The 26,324-nt window shown below is 50.0% G+C and overlaps 1 protein-coding gene across 1 annotated transcript in view; it reads left to right on the top strand.

The window, feature by feature from the left end:
• Positions 1 to 1,323: 1,323 nt before the first annotated feature.
• LOC142363053 (olfactory receptor 14C36-like) overlaps positions 1,324 to 26,324 on the top strand; it is an 85,595-nt gene continuing 60,594 nt past the window's right edge. The window contains exons 1-2 of the mRNA XM_075434994.1: positions 1,324 to 1,347; positions 1,935 to 1,990. Coding sequence (XP_075291109.1) covers positions 1,324 to 1,347; positions 1,935 to 1,990 — 80 coding nt within the window. The remainder of the gene's footprint in view (positions 1,348 to 1,934; positions 1,991 to 26,324) is intronic.

The raw sequence follows: 26,324 nt of genomic DNA, 5'->3' as shown, positions 1-26,324 counted from the left end.
GCTCTGGCTTTTCTAAAACCCATAGCATTTCTGAATTCCTCCTTTGTTTCCATCCTTGCATCCATCTCTTGTATGCTCCCTTTTATTCTTGGAGCTTCTCCCTGAGTTTCTTATTTGCCCAAGCTTCTCTCCTGATAGTTCTGCTTCTTGTCCTGGCTATTGACATGCACAGTCTCCTGCCTGGAAGACACTGTCCTTGAAGACCAGCTGTGCTGAGCTCTGTTGCCCTTGTGTGCTGCTCACATGGGCTTACTCACTAAAAGTCACAAGAGTAGGCCGAAATCAGCTTCTTTGAGGCACAGCATCTGCATTTTTTTGCTCTCCTCCTTGGGAGATCAGAGTCCACTATTTCACAGTTATGACAGCGACAGTTGACACAGGTTTTTACATCCTTGAACCAGCTTTTCATTCTTTTTGACTAACAGATGCATATGAGCATCACCACTCTTGAACAATCTGACAGCTGAGCTACAAAGATTGGTGTCCCAAGCTGTGTCTTCACCCAGGCTCTCCAGAAACCTCCAGGACTAATTGCATGCTATGGTGGTCCCCTTCCAGGGAATGCCAAGGTAACTGAGGTCAGCAAAGGGACATTAATTCATTCTTTGCCTCCCACCAGGACGTCACCCTTACTAGTCTCTCCCCTGACTCTGACTGATAAAGACTCACTCAGCTTGTTCATCCCATAGAGGAGCTCCACACACCTAAGCAGCTCCTTCTCACTCAGGACACCAACCTCCTGAGCTTTCTGGCCTGTTTCTCCTTCTCATCCTGTATCCACCCATCACAGCACCCCAATCATGTCAGCTGTCTCAACATGCCTCGGTTGTTCTTCCCTCCAAGTGGGATGAAGAGATGCCCTGGGGGTCTCCAGCTTCTCCTCCCTGTGCCCCAGGCTGAGGCCATTGGAGCATGTCTGGGATGCAGCACCTCAGGTGTGGCACATCTGTGCCGAGAGCAGACTGGCAAAAAGAAACCTGCTACCAAGTGCCCAAGACCTTGTGTGTGCAAAGTCTTTCCTTCACAGCAGAGACATGCTGGAGTGGATAACAGGTGGCAATGTAAAGGAGAAGCGAGGTGCCCACAAGTAGAGCAAACCCTGCTTTTGACAATGCCAGGAAAGGAGTTTGATGTCTGCTCTGTCTCTGCAGCCCTGAGGGCCTGTGGTGGAGGTGAAGCTGACCTCAGGAAGGAAGAGATGAGGTCGAAAATGTCATTGGGTGTGGATGTCACTGTGAAAATTATCGGCCTGATCCATGATTGTGACATCAAAGGGATGGTTAAATACTGGAGGAGAGAACAACAAGCAGAGTTTGAGAGGGAATGCCCTCAAGTGAAGACCCTGCTGTGAAGTGCTTGCTGTTCACGCTCTGCTGTTCATCCACTGGATAGAGAAGGGACAGAACTTGTGTCACTGCAGTGGTGGGATTCCATCACTGCCCAAAGGCACCAAATCTGTGTGAGATGCCCTGGGTGGTGCCTGTCACACAGCGAGTCTGAGTGGGGATGGGGTTCCCGCATAGGACCTGTGCTGTGCATGTCAGGTTCATGCTGTTTTCCTGGAGAGCCCTAGCACCTTCAGTAGTCATAGATGTCTGTAAATGTAAAATATATGAGGATTCAGCTGCCCTGAATGAGGTTAGGCAATGAGGGGATGCACATGAGACAAATCGCATCATACTATTAAGGCTATGCGGACAATACAGCTGATGGAGAATAGGAAGAAAGAGACCTGCCTCTCCCTGTGCCGCAGGACTCCATATGGTCAAGCTGATTACATCGATCAACAGCCCTGGACATATATAAATATTTGCAGGTTCAGTTCTCTTGAATGTGGGCACTTTCTGTCATTGAAGTTGACCGAAGGCATTTCCCACCAGCCTCCAGGAAGGTGCCCTCAGACACTGCTGTGTCTCTATGAACTGCTCCAATAGAGCTTGCAGTTGCCCGCAAGCATCTTCGTCACCTTCGAAATCAATCCTGTCACCAGGTATCTGTGTCTAAAGTTCTTCCTCCTGCCCTCCATGTTTATTAATAATGAAGGGAGCTGAGACAAGGAGCTCCCATGCAGAAGCCTATTTGGTGCCCATCTGAACTGAGGCAAGAGGAATCCCGCCTCCTGTGGGTTTGTGGTGTGCATGAGAGTGAGCTGAGTCCTCTTCTAGCTCCAGGACTTCAGATCAAGGACGAGATGTCTCAGATGAATAGGCTGAAACCCTTCCCTCAGCAGGGGTAAAGGAGATCTCTCCCTGTCACTCTCTGGTTGTCTTGTCTAATGATGGATCAAGGAAAGATGACTTTTGTTTCTTACTCTTTTTCCAATAAAGTTATGACACTGTAGAACAGAAGTGTTTCTCCCTAACAGAGGGAGGGAACATGAGTGATGACTTCATCCTGTTTCACAGCAGGTTCCCCTGGAACCCCAGGGACACCTCGAGGGAGCCCAGAGAGGGCAGAACCAGAGACACATTGGGCGGTCTTGTGCTGTTGATCTGAGCTGGGCTCCTGGGATGGAGGGAGCTCATGGCAACAGGGAAACACTTCAAAGAGACAGCTCTGCCCAGAAGCAGCTCCTCTGCAAAGCACAGCAGGGCTGCTGGCACTGCCTGCAGGCACAGAGGGGAGAGGAGTGAGGCAGAGAGGTTAAAGGCAGTCTGGGGTGTGAGGATGCTGAGAGCTCACTGAGAGAAAGATTTTTTCAGCCATTGACACGGTAAGTCTCCACGTGAAGGGCAACATATCTGCACTTTATGAAAAGATCTACTAAAGCTGTCACACCCCCCAGCCTACGGGATGGACCTTGAGGAATATCACAGTTTTTCTCTTGCTGTAGGTGAGAATGTGCTGCAAAGAAGGACTTGCCTGCTGCACCACGACAGGTAGAGGGCAAGTCAGTTCCCTTCTCGCAAGGACGGCTGCAGGGCTATGAAGGTGGATGTGCAGCCCGGGCTGCCCGAAATTGTCCTGCAGAACAGGGTCTCTGCACAAACATGAGGCTCTGTGCTGGGGCAGGGACTCTGCTGCCTGCCAGGGTCAGCACTCAGCCTGCCCAAGGAGCTCCCCAGGTTACTGCGAGGAGAAGCTGTGTGTGGAACAGAAAACCCCAGTAAGGCAGGGCAGGGTCCTTCTGCTATCAAGAAACAGCTACATGGGGTCAGGGAATCTCACAGATCCAGATCTCCCCAGGATATTTTCCTGTTGATATGTGAAGGGGAAGGTCAAAGAAGGGGTGACTATCAAGCTCTCAAGTTACTTGCCCTGTTCCCTCTGAGGATCTCAGGGACTGAGAGCAGAACGACCTGGCAATGTGTGCAACTGGGTGAGGGTAGCAGTGTCCTGAGTGCCTGGCTGCCTCTGCCTCTTTCATCTCGAACCTCAATGTATTTTTCCTTCCTGCTCCACTTGTCTGTGTTACTGAAGTAGTACCCATGTTCGCTCCATCAGGCTCTCTGGGGATGGGAGTTTCAGCTGCAGAGTCAGACACTGATTGTGTGGGTCCTCCCAGGTAGGCGTGTCCATGGGAATGAGGTGCGCCAGTCTTCTCTAAACTGTGGTACATAGGACAGTGAAGTCTGTGGGCCCAGAGAACAAGCTAGATTTCCCATAGTCAGAATCCATCACTAGGACACATGGCTATCTTCCTGAGGTGTTCTTCAAAGCTATGAGCAGGACTCAAGAATGCATATCTTTCTAATAACACAATTGTGTTATCTGAAAAGCCCCATGAAGCAGCGCAGAGATTCTACGCCCAACTGAGGAAATGCTCTTGGGTTGGTGAAATGAGCTGCATGTGTCCTTGACTAGAAGTGGGGTGCTGAGACCTTGAGTAAGGGTGAGATGTTTAGTAGTCTGCTGTGTATCCTGCTGCTCTTCAGCTGTGTCTGGTGGCTTTTCAGGATAACATGGGAGTGCGATCACTCTCAATCTCAGAATAGTGTAAGCCCAGAGCAGCTGGGCAGCCCTGTTCTCCCTGAGTGCAACAGAAATGCTGAGGGTTTCTGACATCCCAGAACACTGCCCAGGTGCGTTGGGGGCAACTCTGAAAATCCCAAAGGACTCAGCCTGACTTTGCCTTCCTCATTTCTTAGCACTGGGAGTGCAGGTGTTGAAAAGCCCTTTTGAGTCAGGAGCGGTTTCAAAGGTCAAAGTCGAACACCAGGATGTCCCCTTACCCCCACCATGCCCACGAACCCCAGTGCTGCACAGCATGGCTGAATCCTTGGCAGCCAGTGCACAAAGGTCCTTTTCCTCATGGCACATTCAGCCAGCACCAACCAGAGCTATGGCCACTGAGCTTAAAGAAAGTATCCTAAAGAAAGAAAGGGGGGTGGGGGGGGTGTAGCAGGGGGAAAGTCTGCAAGAAAAGGCTCAGAGACGTATCCCCTAAATTCCCACTGTTTTTTCCTCCTTGGACAGGAATATTTTCCCAGAGAGAGCAAATGCCTAATGGCAGCTCCATCACCGAGTTCGTCCTCCTGGAATTTGCAGACAAGAGGGAGCTGCAGCTCTTGCACTTCTGGTTCTTCCTGGCCATCTACCTGGCTACCCTCCTCAGCAATGGCCTCATCATCACTGTCATAGCCTGTGACCACCGCCTCCACACTCCCATGTATTTCTTCCTCCTCAACCTCTCCCTCCTCGACCTGGGCTCCATCTCCACTACTGTCCTCAAATCTATGACCAATTCCCTGTGGAACACCAGGGCCATTTCCTTCACTGGATGTGCTGCCCAGCTCTTTCTGTCTATCTTCTTTGTTGGAGCAGAGCATTGTCTTCTTACTGTTATGGCCTATGACCGCTACATTGCCATCTGCAAACCCCTGCACTACGAGACCCTCCTGGGCAGCAGAGCTTGTGTCCACATGACAGCAGCTACCTGGGGCAGTGGCTTTCTCAATGCTCTCCTGCACACTGCCAATACATTTTCCATACCCCTCTGCAAGGGCAATGCTGTGGACCACTTCTTCTGTGAAATCCCCCAGATCCTCAAGCTCTCCTGCTCACACTCCTACCTCAGGGAAGGCGGGCTGCTTGTAGTCAGTGTTTCTTTAGTTTTTGGGTGTTTTGTTCTCATCGTGCTGTCCTATGTGCAGATCTTCAGGGCCGTGCTGAGGATCCCCTCTGAGCAGGGACGGCACAAAGCCTTTTCCACATGTCTCCCTCACCTGGCCGTGGTCTCCCTCTTCATAGGTACTCTATTGTTTGCCTACCTGAAGTCCCCCTCCATATCGTTCCCATTGCTTGATCTAGTGGTGGCTGTTCTATACACAGTGGTACCCCCAGCAGTGAACCCCCTTATCTACAGCATGAGGAACCAGGAGCTCAAGGACGCTGTGCAGAAACTGGTGACTGGATGTTCTTAAGTAACAATACACTTCCCACCTTCTTCTGCATATCGCTCACATTGTAAAGCACTGCAGGACCAGGCTGTCTTTGGTTGTTTGTTTGGTTTGGGTTTTGGGATTTTTTGGTTGTGATAATATTCCCTGCAAGGAATCGCCATTTTTCCTCCCACTGCTATGTCAGTATCTGCTTGGCTTCTGTGACCCAGAGACTGTGTAAAAGAGGAGCCATGCTCTCGGTGTGCTTCAAGAATATGAAGACTGCTGCAGCCACTTGTTTGTCTAAGATCCTTCCTTCAAAGCTTTCTCTAGACCTTCAGGGGCACCTCTGGAGGTAGAGGGGAAGAGAGTCCCAGCACAGCAGCAGTGCCAGGGAGCACCAGCTCTTGGTCTTTCCTGAACTGCAGTCTTTCCGCCCTCATGAAGTCCTGCTGAGCCCTTGTGTGACTGTAATTCCTGAGTGCTCTGGCAGCTCTGCCACAGTGCTGCGGTGTGGCAGGCCTGTGACAGCAGGCAGGGACAAGCACTGGGCACCCCTGTGACAGAGGTGACACACATAACAGCATTTCCATCATGAAATGGGATCTCCTCAAGGCAGGGCCTGAAGGCTTCGGGCTGCTTCTAGTGATGTTCTCAAGAATATTCCCAGGAAAGTGCCCTGGAGAGGAAAACATCTTTGTTGGCAACACAGAAGGTTGGATTGAGTGGACCCTCAGCAAGTTTGCCAACGACACCAAGATGTGTGGTGAGGTCGACATGGTGCAGGGAAGGGATGCCACCCAGACGGAACTGGACAGGCTTGAGAGGTGAGCCTCTGCAAACAACATGAAGTTCGACAAGGCCAAGTGCAAGGTCCTGTACATGGGTCAGGGCAATCCCAAGCACAACTAAAGGCACGGAGAATGGGTTGAGAGCAGCCCTGAGGAGACAGACTTCAGTTTCTGGATTGATGAGAAGCTTTACATGACGCCCCAATGGGTGCTCGTAGCCCAGAAGCCCAACCCTATCCTGGGCTGAATCCTCAGCAGCGTGGGCAGCAGGTCAAGGGAGGGGATTTCGCCCCTCTGCTCCACTCTAGTGAGACCTCCCTTGGAGTTCTGCATTCAGGTCCGAAGTCCTCAACACAGGACAGACCCAGAGCTGTTGGAGCGGGGCCAGAGGAGACCATAGCAATGGTCAGAGGCCTGGAAAGCCTCTGCTGTGAGGAAAGGCTGAGACAGTTCGGGCTGTTCAGTCTGGAGAAGAGAAGGCTGCGGGGAGACCTTAAAGCAGCCTTCCAGTGCCTGAAGGGGCCTGCAAGAAACCTGGAGAGGGACTTTTTACAAAGGCATGCAGTGACAGGACAAGGGCTAATGGCTTTAAACTAAAATAGGGTTGACTGAGATTAAATTTTAGTAAGAAATTCTTTCCTATGATCATGATGAGGCCCTGGCACAGGTAGTCCAGAGAAGATGTGGCTGCCCCCTCCCTGCTGGCAGTGTTCAAGGCCAGGTTGGACGGGGCTTTGAGCAACCTGGTCTAGTGGCACGTGTCCCTGCCCATGGCAGGGAAGTTGGAATGAGATGCTCTTTAAAGTCCATTCCAACCCAAACCACTCACTGATTTTATGACTTTATGAAGCCAGTTTTGCTACAAAACTTGATTGTTTGAAGCATTCAAGGGTTTCCCCTCCATCTGCCCCCCTTTGGCTCTTGCATGCTGAGCACCTCCAGGGCCTGGCTGTACAAGCACTGCAGTCGAATGGCTTTGCTGGAACTTTGTGTGTTGCCTGGAGTCCGGCACTTGGAGGGACAGGGTTCTGTGCCATTGGGCGCCCATAAAGGACCAAGCTGGGAAGTCAGTCTGCGAGTCAAAACCAGCAAGGTCCACGGCCAGGCCTGGCTATACCCATGGCTGTGGCTGGGCACCAGTATGCCCACAGCATAGCTCAGGTCAGCCTGGCACTGGATTTCACATCCCTGATCCACTTCTGTCTGTTTGCAAATACCACGTCCAGGAGAGCGTCGCCTGTGTTGACACATCTGCAAGCTGTGCTAAGAAGCTGGCCCCAAGAACCGGCAGAAACTTCTGGGGCTGATGGCACCCTGCACTTTCCCCTTCCCATGAGGTCGGGGCAATTAAAGTCCCCAAGGGTGATGTGGGGTCAATCAACTGGAATTGGTAAAATAAGCCTTTCTCCTCTTCCTTATGTGATTCCAGGTATTTGTCTCCTAACATGATGTCTCCTTAACTGGCCTATCCGCTGACCCTCACCCAAAAGAGCTCAGTCTGCTGCCCAACCCTTAGAGGATCTCTGTTCATGCAGGCAGCTCCTACGTTGAGGGCATCCTGACATCTTCCCCACTGTCTCCTTCGAGTCTGTATCCATCCATTACAGCACCTCAAGCTTTCTGACTTGCTGTGCTGGTTTTGGCCAGGATAGAGTCAGTTCTTCTTCACAGCAGCTAGTAAAGGGCTGTGTTTTGGATTTGTGTTGAAAACCATGTTGACAATACCAGGATGTTGCAGTTACTGCTGAGCAATGCTTACACAGGGATAAGGCCTCCTCTGTTTCTCACACCACCTCTCCAGCGAGTAGGCGGGAAGTGCACACAAAGTTGGCAGGGGACATCTGACCCCAACTGACCAAGGCAATATTCCATACCAGATGTCATCATGCTCAGCATATAAACCTAGGGTAAGAAGAAGGAAGGTGGAGGACATTCAGAGTTCTGGCTTTTGTCTTCCCACGTAACCTTTACATGTGATGGAGTTGTGCTTACCTGGAGATGGCTGAACACCTGCCTATGGGAAGTAGTGAAGGAAATCCTTGTTTCGTTTTAGTTGCGCTTGTGTCTTTTCCTTTACCTATTAAAATGTCTTGATCTCAACCCATGAGTTTTCTCACTTTTACCCTTCTGATTCTCTCCCACGTCCCTTCAGGGGAAAATGAGCGAGCGGCTGCTCGGGGCTGAGTTGCCATCTGGGCTTAAACCACCACATTGTCCCACACACCTCAGCAGGTACTGCATCAATGTTGGAGCTCTGTGACAGCACACAGAGCTTCAGCTTCTCCTGTCTCTGCCCCAGGCTGAGGGCACAGATACATTTTTGAGGTGTTGCACCTCAGCTGTGGTGCAAGCGCTAAGCTCAAGCCTGCCACTGATCTTGAACCCAAGACCCTGTGCAAGTAGAGGCTTCCATTCACACCAGAGACATGGAGTGGACAGCAGCTGGCAACACAAGCACAAAATGAGGTGCCCACAAGGTGAGAAAATCACATGCTTCCCAAGGCAAGAGAGAAACTGGGCCGGCCTTTGCAGTCCTGACAGGAGAGGGCTTTGCTACCCGTGGTGTCTCTGCAGTCCATGCGCGTCTGTGGAGGAGGTCAAGCTGATCTCCAGGCAGGACAAGGTGCTGCTGAGAAAGTGCATGACTATGGACATGGTGTGGTTCAGGTAGACTGTGAAAATCATTCCCCTTGTTAACTATTTTACTGTACCATGACTGGGTTATATTAGGTGTTGCTTTGTTCTCAACTCAGAGCTGGGCCATCACCTCAGTGAGTGGCAAAGCTCAACTCATTAGACCAGTTTATATACATTTATTAAACCGATTACACCAAGTCTAGAATCTTCATAAGTTTCTAAGCAACCATTCTGTTTCTTTAAGTACATCTTTTCTTAAGTTCTCTCTATTCTTCTGTCTTTGTGGAATTCTCCCTCGCTGGTTGCAGGTCCTGCTCGGTTTCAGGGTCGTCTCGGGGTTGTCATCTGTCCTTCATCTTCTTCTGTGAATTCTGTTTGGTACAGTCCTGAGAAAGACTTCGAGAGACTTCAAGATGTTCTGTTAAACTTAGTCCTATTTCTAAAACGTAACCTATTGACCTATGACATTCATCTTGCTACACCTTATTCTTCTCTTATGCTAGGTCAGTTGGTTATTAACCCAACCATGATAAGGCCTATACAGGGGACAACTGAGTGGAGCATTCCATGGTCGTATGGTTTCCTGACACACCTGTATTCACACAAATGAATCTATGGTCTATTTCTATGATTTTATTCTATTCTATAGTCATAATCAGTCTCCTCTACAATCACTGAATCACAGAATCACAGAATGGTAGGAGTTGGAAGGGACGTCTGTGGATCACTCAGTCCAACTCCCTGCTGAAGCAGGGTCGCCTACAGATGGCTGCACAGGACCGCGTCCAGGCGGGTCTGGAATATCTCCAGAGAAGGAGACTCCACAACCTCCCTGGGCAGCCTGTTCCTGGGCTCCGTCCCCCTCAGAGGGAAAAAGTTCTTCCTCGTGTTCAGCTGGAACTTCCTCTGCTTCAGTTTGTGCCCACTGCCCCTTGTCCTGTCACTGGGCACCACTGGAAAGAGTCTGGCCCCATCCTCCTGACACCCACCCTGCAGATATTTACAAGCGTATATTAGGTCCCCTCTCAGGTTTCTCTTCTTCAGGCTGAACAAGCCCAGCTCCCTCAGTCTCTCCTCATAGCAGAGATGCTCCAGTCCCCTCCTCATCCTCGTAGCCTTCCTCTGGACTCTCTCCAGTGATCAATCTCTAACACCCATGTTCCTTGATTGTATCATCAGGAGGGTGAATAAAGGATGAGAGTGAGAAGGATCAGCAGCATTTCAAAGTGTTGGCACACAAGTGGAGACCTTGCTGTGATCTTCCTCAGATTTATGCACCACCTGCATCTGCTGGAAAGACGTTGGACAGACCTTGTCTCACTGCAGGGCTGGCAGTCTGACCCTTGCTCACACGCCCCAAATCTCCCTGAGATGCCCTGGGGTGTCTGTTATGGACCAGCTCTCAGGGGGAGTAGCTGTCCTGCAGGTCCTGCACTGTCCAGCCAGCTGTACACTCCAGTGGTGCTGGGCAGCTTTGGCATCTGAGGGAGCACTACAGGCCTGGAGTTGGCCATGAAGTTGGGCAGCTGCCCTGGAATAGGTTAGGCAGTGTAGGGATGTCCATGGGAAACCTTCGGTTCCACTTAGCGGAGATGCAGGAAATACAGCTGATGGAGAAGAGATTGACAGACTGAGCTCCCCCCGTGGCACATGGCTCAATTTCATCAGATGAACACCTCCATCAACTGCCCTAAGCCTACTTTGTAGGTACAGGTTGAGTTGTCCTAAATATGATCATCTTCTATCATTTCAGTTGGCCAAAGGGGCTCCCCACCAGCCTCCAAGACAAGGCCCCAGATGCTGCCCCTCCCCTGCCAGGGCTGCCCAGCCCAGGCCTGTTTCTCTCTGGCCTTTGGGGACTGCAGCTTTTGTTCTTGTTGTGGAACCATCATTCATCATTGTGTTGCCATCTGCCATCCACTGCAGCATGCCCCTGCTGTGGAGCAAAGCCTTTCACATCTTTGGGTACCAGGTTTCCACGTGAAAATCTACCCTTGGCCCTAGTGCCAAAACTGAAGAGCTGTAGCCCAAATGGACAACAAAGCCCACGGCCCAAGGTGCATGAAGAGCCATTGCAGAGCTGTGACATCAGTGGAACAAGAGCTGAGGTGGGGCAGGACAGCTCCCATGGCTCTTGTGGTGGATGGAGATACAACATTCTTGGAGTGACCAACAGGAAAAATGAGCGGGGAATGCCCTGGGGGATTCCCAGGCAGTTCAGACATATGCAGGTCCTCTGTGAATCCCAGAGTACACAGTCCTTTTGACTCTGCTAAGCTGCGTGCTAGCTTTGTGAAATTATCACCTAGCACTCACATCTGTGCATACCTACAATAAAGAAAATATTTGTGCTCTGAGTTTATCTTGGCTTACTGCACACCGGGTAAACAATCACACTTTTGGGACAACAATTTGAGGTCTAACATCTACAGTCTTCTGTTCTCGTTCCCTGTGGGAAGTGGCACCCCACTATTTCATGGTTACGACAGCCAAGGCTGACTCTGGATTTCACATCCATGATCAGCTCTCCCTTCTGTGTGAGTAGCAGATGCGTATGACCATCACCATTTTTGATCAGTCTGGCAGCTGAGCTACAAAGATTAGTCTCCCAAACTTTGTTTTGACCAAGATCCTCCAGACACCTCCAGCACTGATTGCACGCTGTTGTGGTCACCTTCCAGGGAATGCCAAGGTGATTAAAGTCAGCAAAGGGACATTAATTCATTCTTTATCTCCCACCTGAGCATCACTCTTACCAGACTCTGCTCTGAACCTGACCCATAAGGGCTTACCCAAATTGTTCATCCCATAGAGGAGCTCCACACATCTAAGAAGCTCCTTCACACTGAGGACACCTCTCTTTCTGTCCTCTCACTCCTTCTTGTCTGTATTCACCCATCACAGCACACCAATCATGTCAGCTGTCCCAAATTTCCTCAGCTGTTCTTCCCTCCAAGTGGGATGAAGAGATAGCTTGGGGGGGTCCAGCTCCTCCTCTCTGTGTCTGAGGTCGAGGCCATTGGTGCATGGCTGGGCTGCAGCACCTCAGCTGTGGCCCATCTGGGCTGAGAGCAGACTTGCAAAGAGAAACCTCCTACCAAGTGCTCAGGTGGAGATTTCCCCTAAGTTTCCTGTTTCCTCACATTCTCCCCACCTGCTACCAATTGCCCAAGGCCTTGTGTGTGCAAAGGCTTTGCTTCAGAGCAGAGACATGCTGGAGGGGATGGCAGGTGGCAATGTAAAGGAGAAATGATGTGCCCACCAAGAGAGCAAACCCTGCTTTTGGCAAGGCCAGGAGAGGGGTATGCTGTCTGCTGTGTCTCTGCAGCCCTGAGGGCCTGTGTTGGAGGTGAAGCTGACCTTAGGAAGGAAGGCTCTAATGGAGCTTGCAGTTACCAGCAGGCATCTTGGTCACCTCTGGTATCAAACATGTCACCAGGTGTCTGTGTCTGCACATCTTCCTCCTGCCCTCTACCTCCAAGAATTAGGAGGGAGCTGAGACAAGGAGCTGCCATGCAGGCTGGTGCCCATCTGAATGAGACAAGAGAAATCCCACCTCCTGTGGGTTTTGTGGTGAGCATGAGAGAGACCTGAGTCCTCTTCTAGGACTTCAAACCAAGGATGAGATGCCTTGAATGACCAGGCTGTATCCCTTCCTTCAGCAGGGGTAAAGGAGATCACTCCCTGTCACATTCTGGTTTTCCTTTGTGACGATGAGACAAGGAAAGAAGATTTTTGTTTCTAACCCTTTCTCTGAGAGTAGAAATGCCACTGTCGAAACCAAGTGTATCTCCCCAGCTGAGGGAGGCAACATCAGTGATGCTTCAGCTTGTTTCACAGCAAGTTGTCCTGGAGACCAAAAGACATCTCAAGGGAGAACAGAGACGGTAGAGAAAGTAGTGCCTTGGGCTGGTCCTCTGCTGCTGAGCTGGGCTGGGCTCCTGGGATGGAGGGAGCTCATTGCAGCAGGCAGAGCTGCAGAGAGACAGCTCTGTCCAGGAGCAGCTCCTGTGCAAAGCACAGCAGGGCTGAGGGCACTGCCTGCAGGCAGTGAGGAGAGAGGAGTGAGGCAGAGAGAGGTTAAAGACAGCGTGGGGTGAGAGGATGCCGAGAGCTCAGAGGGGGAGAGAAATCTTTTCAGCCTTTCACACAGTAAGTCTCTGCATGAAGGACAATGTGTCTGCACTTTGTGGAAAGATCTCCTCAAGCTGGCACAACTCCCCGCCTATGGGATCCACCATGAGGAATATCACAGTTTCTCTGTTGTAGGAGGTGAGGATGTGCTGCAAAGCAGGGACTGCCTGTTGCACCCTCAGAGGGACAGGCCATGACAGCTGCCTTCTCCCAGGGACGACTGCAGGGTTGGGAAGGTGGATGTGCAGCCCGGGCTGCCCCAAGCTGTCCTTCCAAGCAGGGTCTGTGCACCCCAGGGGTTGTGTGCTGGGGCAGAGACTCTGCTGCCTGCCAGGGCCAGCACTCAGCCTGCCCAGGTAGCTCCTTGCAGAGTTATGAGGAGAAACTATGGGTGGAAGGAGAAACCCCCAGGAAGGCAGGGCAGGGTCCTTCTGTGGTTGAGAAATCACCGCATGGGTCAGGGCTGCTCACAGATCCAGATCAGCCCAGGATATTTACCAGGGGATATGTGAAGTCAAAGGAGGGATGACTATGACAGTCTCAAGCCACATGCCTAGTTCCCTCTGAGGAGCACAGGGGCAGAGAGCAATGACCTGGCAATGTTGGTGTCTGGAAAGTGCACAGCTAGGTGAAGGTAGCAGTGTCCTGAGTGCCCAGTTGCCTCTGCCTCTTTCATCTAGAGCCTCACTGTGTTTCTCCTTCTTGCTCTACTTGTCTGTGTTACTGAAGCTGTTCCCTTGCTCTCTCAGTCAGGCTCTCTGGGGATGGGAGTTTCAGCTGCAGAGTCAAGCTCTGATCTTGTGGGTCCTCCCGTGCAGGCGAATGAGGTGTGTCAGCTGTGTCTAAGCTGTGGGGCTGTGGGCAGTGAAGTCTGTGAGCCCAGAGAACAAGTAATTTTTCCCATAATCTGAATCCACCATTAGGACACATGGCTATCTTCTTGATGTGTCGTTTCAAGATCTGAGCTGTCCTCAAGAATGCAAATCTTTCTCGTAACACAACTGCGTTATCTGAAAGCCCCAAAGGAGAGGTGCAGAGATGCTATGCCTGACCGAGGAAATGTTCTTGGGTTGGTGAACTGAGCTGCAGGTGTCCTTGATTAGAAGTGATGTGCTGAGATGTCAGGAAAGGGTGACATGTTAGATGGTCTGCTGTGGATCCCTCTGCTCTCAGCTGTCTGGTGGCTTTTCAAGATAACGTGGGAGTGCGATCACTCTCCATCTCAGAACAGTGCAAGCCCAGGGCAGCTGGGCAGCCCTGTTCTCCCTGAGTGCAGCTGAAATGCTGAGGGTTTCTGACATCCGAGAACATTCCCAAGGTGAGATGAGGGGAGCTGTTAAAAAATCACAAACTTTTCAAACTTCCTTCTACTATCTCAGTTCCTTAGGGCAGGGAGTGCAGGTGCTGGCCAGCCCTTTTGAGTAAGGAGCAGTTTCATCTGACAAACACCCAGACAGGTCCCTTCCTCCACCACACCCATGAACCCCCATCTGTAGAGCAAGGCTGACTCCTTAACAGCCCGTGGGAAGAGGTCCTTCTCCTCACAGCACAGTCACGGAGCAGCAACCAGAGATTCAGTCACAGAGCTGAAGTAAATTCTCACAGAAAGAGAAAAGAAGGTGTGTGTGTAGCAGGGGGAGGGTCTAATAGTAATGACTCGCAGAAGAATCACCTGAACTGTCACTGCCTTTTACTCCTTGGACTGTGTTTGTATTTCCAGAGGGACAAAATGTCCAATGGCAGCACTGTCACTGCTCTCACGCTCCTGGCATTCGCAGACACGTCGAAGATGCAGTTCTTGCACTTCTGGCTCTTCCTGGCCATCTACCTGGCTGCCCTCCTCAGCAATGGCCTCATCATCACTGTCATAGCCTGCGACCAACACCTCCACACCCCGATGTACTACTTCCTCCTCAACCTCTCTGTTCTTGACCTGGCCTCCATCTCTACCACTGTGCCCAAATCCATGGCCAATTCCATCTGGGACAACAGGGCCATTTCCTACTTGGGATGTGCTGCCCAGCTTTTTCTGTTTTCCTTCTTGCTCACAGCAGAGTGTTGTCTTCTGACCGTCATGGCCTATGACCGCTACGTTGCCATCTGCAGACCCCTGCACTACGGGACCCTCCTGGGCAGCAGAGCTTGTGTCCACATGGCAGCAGCTGCCTGGGGCAGTGCTTTGCTCAATTCTCTCCTGCACACTGTCAATACATTTTCCATACCGCTCTGCAAGGGCAATGTTGTGGACCAGTTCTTCTGTGAAATCCCACAGATCCTCAAACTCTCCTGCTCACACTCCTACCTCAGGGAAGTTGGGCTTCTTGGGGTTAGTGCTTCTATAGCTTTTGGGTGTTTTGTTTTCATTGTGCTGTCCTATGTGCAGATCTTCAGGGCCGTGCTGAGGATCCCCTCTGAGCAGGGACGGCACAAAGCCTTTTCCATGTGCCTCCCTCACCTGGTCATGGTCTCTCTGTTTAACAGCACTGCAGTGTTTGCCTATCTGAAGCCTCCTTCCATCTCCTCGCCATCCCTGAACCTGGTATTGTCATTCCTCTACTCAGTGGTTCCTCCGGCAGTGAACCCCCTCATCTACAGCATGAGGAACCAGGAGCTCAAAGATGCCCTGAAGAAGCTCATTCAATCAGGATTCTTTCAGAAGCAATAAGCTCCCCATGTCTCTTCACAAGTGATTTCCAATGTATCTAGGAGACCTCCTGTTCTTTGGGCATTTTATCTGTGACAATTCTATTTCTCCAGGAATGTCTGCATCCTCCCCACTTCTCCTGAGGCATGAATGAAGTCTGATGACCCAAGGGTCTTTACACATTGGTGTGGCATGTAGGTACAGGTGGCCTCCCTGTTGAAACCTTTCTAATAAAAGGGGATTTTGTCAATGCCAGTGTCTGGAGTTTGGGCTCTTTTCCGAAAGCTGAGATCAGGGAGATGCTACATAATTTTCTGCCCAAGGCCGTGCTACTGTGCAAGGGTTCTCCATGGGATGAGGGGAGGTGGGCATGGGGCGATGTTCGTGGAAATGGCCTGTCCTGTGTCTCCAACGGTGAGTACCCAGTTCCAATGGAAATGGTGAATGACAAGTAGGGAAATCCCTGCACAGTCTCCTCGTGGCTTTCAGGTGCCACAACACACTTGCCCTGCAGAGTAGCATTGCCACTTCATGGTCTGGTGGGGAGCATGGGGAGGGAGAAAGAGAGACCAGACAAGGCCAGCATGGCTGCAGCAGCAGGAGCAGCCTGAGGAGCCCCTTGGCCAGGAGTCTTGTGCTGGGGAGAGGGGCTGGCTCAGAGGGACATGCAATAGTTTTCAATAAGCATCTCTTAGAGACAAGAGGAGGGGACAGTGGGAGACACTGGTCTCTGTCTCCTCATGCTGTGGCTGGCCCTCAGCCCTGGGGCTGATGGGGAAGGCTGAGACCTCTCTCTGCTCCCCAGGAGCTCCTGTGCCCTTCATAGGGTCTGGGGCTGTGGGATGAGTGTTCAGAGTTCTAAAGCAGCCAATGGAGGGCACTTCTGTGGGGACTATTCTCCTACACTGGGATGGTGAGAATGCAGGGGAGGTGGAGAAAGCTGGGGAAGGGCTGGCTTGGGCTGGGCAGGAAAGTGTCTGGGAGAGGAAAACACCCATGTAGAGCTCAGCTGTTTCAGTGTGCAGAGTGAGGACACCTAGGAGGGTGTGCGTGGTGCAGAGCCAGATGACACAGTGAAGGAAGCAAAGCATGAAATGTGCAGAAGAGAGAGGCCTGATCTGTGCCGTGTTCCCTGGGCACCCCATGGAAGCTGTCCCAGCAGATTATTCCCTGACCATCCCCCACACTCCAGCACTTCCCATCTGTGGATAAAAGGGAGAAAATAACATGGAATAGCTCATGGATCAAGATAGAGACAGAGAGGTCAGTCTCCATTTACAGTCACTGGCAAAGAAGAGTTAACCTGGGGAAAGGCAATTTCATTCATTGCCAGTTAAAATAGACTTGGATGGTGAGAAATTATGTGTCATATTTTAACCCCAACAACACTACAAACAATGTCCCATCCCCAGTCTTTTTTCGCCAGCTCAATTTACTCCACCGTTCCCAATGCTTCAACCCACGGTGACTGTGAGAGGTGCAGGCAGGATGGTGAATGGGGGGTTACTGTCAGTGCAGAGCATCTCTGCCACTTTTTCTTCCTCACATTTTTTCCATTCTGAAGCACGGGTCCTCTGCACAGGATCCCACTGGATTTCAGGTCACGGCTATGTGTTGTGCTTTTCTTCCAATCTTACTTTTCTCATTTAAACTCACAAAATTGCAGACACGTTGCGGTTGGAAGGGACCTCTGGAGTTCAACTCCCCAGCTCAGGCAAGGTAAGCTAAAGCAGGTTTCTCAGCACCTTGTCTAGGTGGGTTTGGTGTACCTCCATGGATGGAGGCTCCGCAACCTCTCTGAGTAACCTGTTCCAGTGTTTGATCACCCTCACAGTGATAAAGTTTTTTCTGGACTTCAGATGGAATGTCATGTGTTTTTTTCTGTGTCCATCACCCCTTGTCTTCTCAGAGGGAACTACTGAGAAGAGTTTGGCTCCCTTGTCTTCGTTCCTTCCCATCAGGTGTTTATGCACACTAGTAAGGTCCCTCAGAGCAATTTTTTGCTCCAGACTCAGCAGTCCCAGTTCTCTCAGCCTTTCCCTCTATGAAAGATGCTGCTGTCCCTTAACGCACCTTATGGCTTTTTGCTGGACTTGCTTTTTTTAGGTCAACAACTTTATTGAACTAAGAAGCCTAGCACTGGACACATCACTCCAGAGATGTCCTCACCAGTGCTGACTAGAGGGGAAGGGTCACCCCACTCTATCTGCCTGCAGTGTTTTTCCTAATGCAGCCCGGGAGGATGTTGACCTCTTCCAGGAGGGTGCATTGATAATGCCTGCTCAGGTTGCTGTTCTCCGGGACCCAAAGGTCCTTCTCCGAGGTGCTATCTCGCCATTCAGTCTCCAGCATGATGTGGACAGTGTGGCTGGGTCACATGCTGTCCTCCCCCAGGGACTCCCTCAGTGGCAGCTGATCCATGGAGATCAGCTCCATCTCTCTCACAAGTCCCACAGTGCTGCAGAGTCACCTGGGACAGCAAAGCCCGCTCCTGCCAGGGCTGCCCAGCCCAGACCTGTTTCTCTCTGGCCTTGAGGTCTGCAGCTTTTGCTCTCGTTGTGGGAACCTCATTCTTCATTGTGTTGCCACCTGCCATCCACTCCAGCATGCTCTGCTCTGGAGCAAAGCCTTTCACACAAGGGGTCACATCTCTGGGTAAGGTTTCCATGTGTAAATTCTACCCTTGGTGCTGGTGCCACAGCTAAAGAGCTGCAGCCCAGATGTGCATCAAAGCCCATGGCCTGGGGTGCAGGAAGAGCCATCACAGAGCTGTGACCAGTGGAACAAGAGCTGAGGTGGGGCAGGACAGCTCCCATGGCTCTTGTGGTGGATGGAGATACAACATCCTTAGGAGAGACCGTCAGGGGAAATGAGGAATCAGGGATGCGCTGGGTGATTTCAGGGCAGTTCAGATACATGCAGCTCCTCCATGGGACAGGCAACAGGTTAAGTGGGAGCTGCTGTGTGGGTCGAAGGAGAGGCTAGAAAGAAGGAGACTGTGGTAGGAGTTCTGTATGCTTTGACCAAACCCAGAAACAGAGCACTCACAAATTCACTTGCCCACTCTCCCACTACATCCCCAGCAGGGCAGGGAAGAAAATCAGAAGCACAAAATTAAAAAAATTTGAAAAGGAGAAGCAAAAGCTGAGTGAGCCAGCAAAGCAAAATGAGTAATTCATTCCCTCACTGCCATGGGTAGGCAGTGGTTTAGCCATTGCCAGGAAAGCAGGGCTTCATCATGTGTGTCAGCGACTCGGGACGACAAACACCATGGTCATAAATGTTCCCCCTTCCTCCATCTTTCCATGAGTTTTTTTGGCTAAGCATGACATCATGTGGAATGGAATATCCCTTTGGTCATTTAGGGTCAGCTGTCCCAGCTGTGCCCCTGCCAACTTCTTGTGTACCTCCAGCCTACTTGCTGGGCGGGCAGAGTGTGAGGAAGAGGAAGCTTTCATGCTTTACAGCGACTGCTCAGCAGTGTCTGAAGCGCTGGTGTGTTACCAGTGCTGCTTTAGTTACAAATCCAAAGCTGATCACCACATGGTCTGCTGTGAAGAGAACTAACTGCATCCCAGTCGGATCCAGGGTGAGGATTTAGCAATGTCATATTTAAATAACCTGAGGAAATCTGTGAATCTCAGCTACTAGCTCTGATGGGGGATTCCTCAGTCTCCTCAGTATTCACTGGCCAAGTGAGACAGCAGGATGCAAACAATCCAGGAGGTTTCTTGTGGTCTTTGTGGAAAAGTTCTTAGCACAGCTCCAAAATGGGCCACAAAGTCTGATGCTCACCTGCACGTGATACTGCCAAAAGAGGATGAGCTGGTCAGGGGTGTGAAGACCAGCATCAGCCTTGGCCATAGCGACCATGAAATTGTGGTCTCTCGGATCCCCAGCTAGGTGGAAGAGAGCAGAAGAGCACAGACCCTGGACATCAAGGAATGAGATGTAGGCCTACTGAGCGTACTGGCAAGTGGGATCCCATGCGTGCAGTGTCAGGGCCCTGAGAACATCCGTAGGCCTTCATGGCCCTGACCAGCCTCAACATGTGTACTGGCCTCCAAACACAGCCATAGACACAGCTTTGCCTGTCCATGGACTTCCTTGACTTGGGCTTGCAGACTCACTTCCCAGCTTCATTCTTGATCAGATATACAGGGAAATGACACTGTGGACCTCCAAGTGCCAGATTCCAGATGATTCACAGAGGCCTCAGGCCTTTCTGCTTCCTTTCTTCCCACTGCTTGGTCTGCTTTTGGGAGGAGAGGAACAGGTGAGCTTTCTGGGTGCCAATGATTGAAAGTTGAGGGCACAACCATCACACGTGAAGTGACCTAAAGGCTGTGCTAGTTCCAAACTCTCATCTTCAGCTCCTTTCTTTGATGCCTTAAATCTTCCACAAAAGCCCCTTCCGCCTTGTTCTCCTTTTGCAATTAAGTTGCAAGCACCCAAGGAAGAGCCTTGTTTTCATTTCTGGTATCAGCCTAAAGCATGCCATGGTGGGGAGATCCCAGGAAGCTTGTAGAAGGTGAATGTTCCCAGAATCCCAGGAGGCCTGCCATACCAATAGCTGTGTTCAGGGAGCTGCTCAAATGCATCATCTCCATTTTTGTAATGGGCTTTTAGATGCCTGGTTCATGTATAAACTCCCCCTGTGGATGCTGATAGTTGCTGCGCAAGCTGCTCTGAACTCAGAGCTGGCCCTGCTTTGAGCTGAGCACTGGATTTGAGATGTCCTTAACTCCATTCCACTCTGAGTAGTCCTGTGACATAGAAGCCCTCACCTCCAGCTTAATCCCTTCTTTTAGAGCCTGTAGAAAGGCACAGTCATGGAAGTGTTTGGGGAAGAAACTGTTGGGGGCCTCTAGTGCAGCCTCCAGTCGGGCTGTGACATTGCAGAGGTGAAACATGAAGAGCTCGAAAGGTAGAGATCACAGCAATGCTCCTCTTAGTCTATTCTTTTTTTCCTAAGGCTCAAGCTAAATCTCCCAAGAGGCACTTTGTGGCTGTTGCTTCTGTCATATCATTGGCCGCTGCAGAAGAGAGCTTGGCTCTATCGTCTCTCCAGGGAGTCATGTGGCCATATCCCTAGGTGTCTCAGGGTCCCCATGTACAGAATTTACAACAGTCCAGCTTTGAAAGTACGTGTACTGACGGTCATGCTGAGTCACGGTGTTTCTAATATGACCGTAATTAAGCAGCTGCAGATAAGAAAAGAGTGCCAGTGTTCACGGAGTTCTAATCAAGGTAGAAAGCACCATGGTAATCATTGGAGAAAGAAGGGTCCAAACTCAGCAAATGCAATCAGCTCAGTTGGAAATTGTAAAGAAGACTTGAATTTTTTCTCTTCTTTTAGCATAGAAGGCTAAGTGATGGTTAAAGAGTAGGACTGGAGAGGTGGGAAGAGTGAAAAGGGAATGAAAGGGGAAGCAAAGGAAATCATCAGGACTGTTTTGAGGTTACCTGTCAAGCAGCCTTTCATCTGAGCAACACTGCCTGGAGCAGGACAAGAAAGCTGCAGCTGGTCTGGATATACTAACTTCTGACTTGGTCGTGGGGAGCCTGAGAACTTTCCCTACTGTTCTTAAGAGAAGACCAATAGGGGAAGGAACCCCAACATCATTTAGGTTTCCCATCTCCTTCATGGGAGTTGAGGAGCTCCATGCTCTGTCTTCATGCTCACATCAGAACCAGCTGTGGAGTCAGACCATGTTGCTCAAGGCTTGATTCAGTGGTAGCTGGATAGCTTCCATAGACAGAGATGGCACAACGCCTCTGGAAGACCTGCTGCAATGCTTGGATGCCCTCATGGAGATAAATATTATCCTTATCTTTATCCTGAACCTGCCTTAGTTCCACAAGTTACTATTGTCTGTTATCCTCCTGCCAAGCACCACCATGACAAGACTGGCTCCATCTTCCTGAAATCTTCCCCATGGTGACAGACAGGTCGCTCTGAAATTCTTGAGACCTTCCATTCTCCAGGCTAAAAAAGGCCCTCACCCTCAGTTTCTCCTCCCAGAAAAGTGCTTCAGCCCCTGAGCACCTTGGCGGCCGTGCACTGAACTCACTCTCAGCTATCAAGAACTTCCCTGCTGTGGTGGGTTGACTCTGGCCAATAGCCTAGCAGCCACTCAGTTGCTCACTCTTTCCTTCCCTTCCCCAGTGCGACAGGCCAGAGAAGAGGAAGAAATAAAGTGTGAAAAGTTTCAGGTCAAGATAATAATACTTTAATAGGAGAAGAAAAGAGCCTAAAAAGACCTCGCCAAGTGAGAAAAAGACCATCCTTCACCACCTCCCACAAGCAGACTGATGCTCTGTCACTCTCCGAGCAGCAGATTCCTTGAACACTAAAAACCTCCACATCCTTCTTCCTCTGTCCCAAGTTTTTATTCCTCAGCGTGAGGCCATACAGTATGGAATATCCTTATGGTCAGTTTTGATCAGTGGTCCTTGCTGTGTCCCCTCTCAACTTCTTTCCAGCTGCCCACTTACTCACTGGGAGGGAGCAGAATGAGAAACCGAGCAGGCCTTGACACTGGACAGACATGGAAGAGCAATAGCCAAGACACTGACGTGGTACGAGCACTGACTTTTCTTGACTCCAACAGGTGTAGGAAATGGCCATCCTTCAGGACATCTGCTTGTCTGGTCCAGAAGAGAAGCCATTCTGGGCTGGCCTTTATATCTTAGGATAGTAAGACCTGCAGCCCATGGAGGACCACAGTGGAGCAGGCTCCTGGCAGGAACTGCTGCCCATGGAGAAAAGCCCATGCAGGAGCAGGTTTTCTGGCAGGAAAAAGCCCATGAAGGACCAGGTTTTCTGGCAGGGGACCCACGCTGGAGCAGTCATTCCTGAAGGAGTGTACCCTGTGGAAAGGATCCACTATGGAGCAGTTTGTGGAGAACTTCAGCCGGTGGGAAGGACCCACAATGGAGAATTTCAGAAACAGAGAGTTATGAACGGACTGCACCTCCCATTCCACATCCTCCCTATGACACTTGGGTGTTAGGAGTTAGGAGTGAAGTTGAGCTTGGGAAGAAATGCATGAGGAGTCAAGGATAATTCCCTCTGCTGCCCCACAATGCCCCAGTATGTCCCAGTGACCTCCAGGTAGGGTATGACTCCTTCACCACTGCTGTCTCAGCCTGATGGTCCAACTGTTTTTTAACCCTTTCTTTGTAAACCCATCCAGACTGTAATGGCCTAACCTGGGAAAAAGGACATTGAGGGAGACCATGTCAGAAGGGTCAAAAATGGCATCTACTGTTCTACTGTTCTTTACTCATGCACAAGTGCCGATACACCATCATGACGGTAATCAGGTTTGAGAGGCATGAATGACCCATCATCAATCCGTGCTGACTGCTTTCAGACACGTTCTTGTTTTTTAGGTGCACAGAAATGCCAAAGTGACCTTGTACAGCCTGGGGTTCCCTGGGTTGACTTTCTGAGCTCTTTCAACAACAGGCGCAACATTACCTTGTCCTCACTCACAAGAGCCCTTGACCAATGCCAGGAAGCTTTGAAAGGGATATTCCAAAGAAATGTCGATCTCTCCCTGTATCTTCATTACAGCTATTTTACCTGCTAAAAAGTGTACTGAATTTCTCTAAATTTCGTATAATTTCATCTGTCTTGACTATTTCTAAAGTAATTTTTGGAAGATGGAGGCTGCCTAGACAAAGGCCCTTTCCTTTATTGTCCTGTTTTCTCCTCCCTTTACTCTTCGTTCATTCAGATTCCTGGCACCTACTGAGCTGCTGTTTTGACATCAGGGAGTTAAAAGTTTGCCTGCCTTTCAACAGTCTAATTGTCTCCTTAGCCAACACTTTAATTATATTTGTAACTATTTTTTTTCCTCTACCTAGCTACAATATTTCTCATAAGATTATGCCTTACAGGAAGGAAACCTCATTAGAAGTAGCTTGTAATTACCGCACGTTTGCACTGTGTGTTTTGTTTGTTGAACTTGATTTTGCTTTAATTTTTTCTTTTCTTGCAAATAGCAAAGCTCCTGCTGTGCCTGTGTGCAGCCAGCTCTCTATGGAGAGGAGGTGGGAGATGGTGCAATGGAGCTGTAACATCCAGCTACAGAGATCAGTGGAGAAGTCTGATGCAAGGAACAGTGACACAAGTCCCAGGTGGCCAATGAGAGAAACAATAGGATTGGGGAGGTGAGGAGCAAAGCTGTCCACACAGTGTCAGACCTCAAGGGACTGCTTCTCCTACCTGTCCAGCCCTCCTGAGGAGACACCATGGATTAGTGTCACTTGGAAAATTTTTCTACCACTAATTCTGTAGACTGAAGAGCAGTTAAAAATATCCCTTAAAATATAAACAATATTATTTTTAGGCACAGTATGACATCTTTCTCCTTACCTACACATGAAAAAAAATCCAATTAGTTGTACAAGTCTTGAAGAATTGAAGAAATTTACAGGAGCTTGTTAGCTTAGCACTTTCTGTATTTTAATGACTCCCATGGGGTATTTGGTGTTGAATCCATGAACCTCAGATACTGAGAGGAGGTCAAAAAAAATGATCAGGAAGACAGAAGCAAGACTGAATGTACCTGGAAGCATTGATTGGCCCCACTGGGGGCCATTACTGACAAAGCCTCCCCAGGGACTCCTTAGAGCAGAGAATTGGAGGCCACGATTGCAGGTAGGCAAGGGCACTGTGCAGGTGGCTGCAATGCTGAGAAAAAAATTGGTCTGCTTTATGAAGCAGAAAGGCCAAGGCCTGAGCCCCAGGCCCTGGGAAGGCAGATGCTGTCCCTCACCTGTGGCTCAGGGCTCTTCTTGGGGACAGTTGAATGTGTGGGTGAGCAATGACAGTTGCAGGAAAATTCTGCGACACTTCTTAGCCTCCCTAAGAAGAGGCGATGATGGAACACAGTTCAGAGCCTTTAAAGAAAATTTCTTCTGGTAGTGATCAGTGTTAGAGGCAACTGCCATATCGTAGCCAAGGGGACAAAGCCCTTGGTCCTGTTGAAACTGTTAGCCCTGCCAGAGTCCTTAACCATATTTACTGCAGGCTGTCCTACACTGTCCCATGCCCGCACTTCTTTCCATTCAGCCTGTAGTCACACATCTTTACTTCCTACACAGCACTCACACCAGCATTTCCACGCCTTCACTGATATCTCTCTACACTCACTGGCTTTTCTCTGAATTTCGAATACATGGTCTGATTCAGTCTCCCTCCACAACAAGGATACCCTTAGAGGGAGACTTCGTAGTCTTCACCTCTAGTCTGAACCTTCCAAGCAGCATTTGGTGAAGGTTTCCTTGCCTTCTCACTACCAGGAAAAGATCCATTATCTCTGAAACAACCCTTCAGGCAAATGCAGGCTACTACTTTAGTGCCCTCAGCCTCCACAAGACTAAAGAAGCCCAGGTCTCTCAGCCTCTCCACAGAGGCTGTAAAACTCATATGGCATCCCTTGGAATGCCCAGGCCCTTCTCCTCAGGGTCACTCCTGAGCTGTTCAGGTCCCCACCTGCCCACAGTATTTTGAGTTATTCTCCCCTTTCAAATGATTTGCACCTTCTTGTACAACTTCATCAGGCTTCTACTGCCAAATCTAAAAGATTCTCAAAATCGCCCTCGGAGTGAAACTCTAATTTAAAAACTTTTAATGTGTGTGTACCAGATTTGTGGTGCCTCTGAGAAGACAGCAGAATGAGGAATTGCGGGACACTACTGATAAAAGAAGTAGATAGCTCTTCAATGGAATTGTTGACCAAGGGAGGAATTGCCATGTTGACAAGATTGGAAACACCAAATGAAGGTGCAAAGGAAGCCAAACTAAGGCCAGGGAGGAAGGGGTAAATAGAGATGGGCTGTTTGCGTGGGAGCGTACAAGGATGGTCAAGGAGAAGAAGGTGTGAGTGAGACACAGCTGAAGCCAGGACAGTATCCACCCCTTTTTGTATAAAATACAAATAGTATAAAATCTACATCATACTCAGATCCCACACTTTCCAATTAATTACCACCACTTTTCCTGTCTTCTGATTTACACACAGAGATAGCATTCCTTACCAGATGGGGCATGCCTCTAAAGTGGTAGTTGAGTTCACTTAGTGCAGGACTTTGGTCTCCATCTGTCAATAACAATCTTTCAGGGCAGGAGAGATGGTGTGTGCTGTTGGATGGTCACATGCTGCATGTGGGATGATAACAGAAGATTGGCAAGGAAGATTGTAAACACACTCAAATGACTTGCATCTGGGGTGTGAAAAACACATATAGCATACTAATCATTGTTTAGTCTTGTGTGCTCAGCAAGTAGAAGGTCTGTGTTTGGATAACATAGACCTGTGATAGACTCCAAGGCAATCTGTCGAACACACCTGAGATTCCTGCCCTGATGCAGGAAGGATCAAAGCACAGTGGAAAGTTATGTCTGGATGAATCCCTGAAATATTAGGGCAAAAGCAGCAGGTTCAGTAGCTCCCACTTTTTCTCTAGCAAGGACTGATCTCTACATATGGTTCCACAGACCCACTGAGCAGGCACCGCACAGGACAGTGTGCATCCAGAGTGGGGAACAAGTCCCCTGAAACGAAGCCCACAGCAGTCCTCGGTGTGTGTTGTCCCATGGCCTTGCTGTTAGGCAGCTGCTCCAAGCTCCTGGAGAGGCTGTGTTCTATGTAGAGCTTCACAGCCTTGCTCCAGGTTCTGCCAGGATGTAGGCCAAAAGAGAGGCCCAGCAGGACGGTGGAGACATCTCTACAGCAAAACTTACCTAGAAACCTGTGCTGAGCAGCCAGTGATTGAAATGGC

The sequence above is a fragment of the Opisthocomus hoazin genome, chromosome 13 (genome assembly GCF_030867145.1).
Source record: "Opisthocomus hoazin isolate bOpiHoa1 chromosome 13, bOpiHoa1.hap1, whole genome shotgun sequence".
Lineage (NCBI taxonomy): Eukaryota > Metazoa > Chordata > Aves > Opisthocomiformes > Opisthocomidae > Opisthocomus > Opisthocomus hoazin.
The sequence above is the reverse complement of the archived record's forward strand: the minus strand, read 5'-3'. Positions and strand labels throughout refer to the sequence as shown.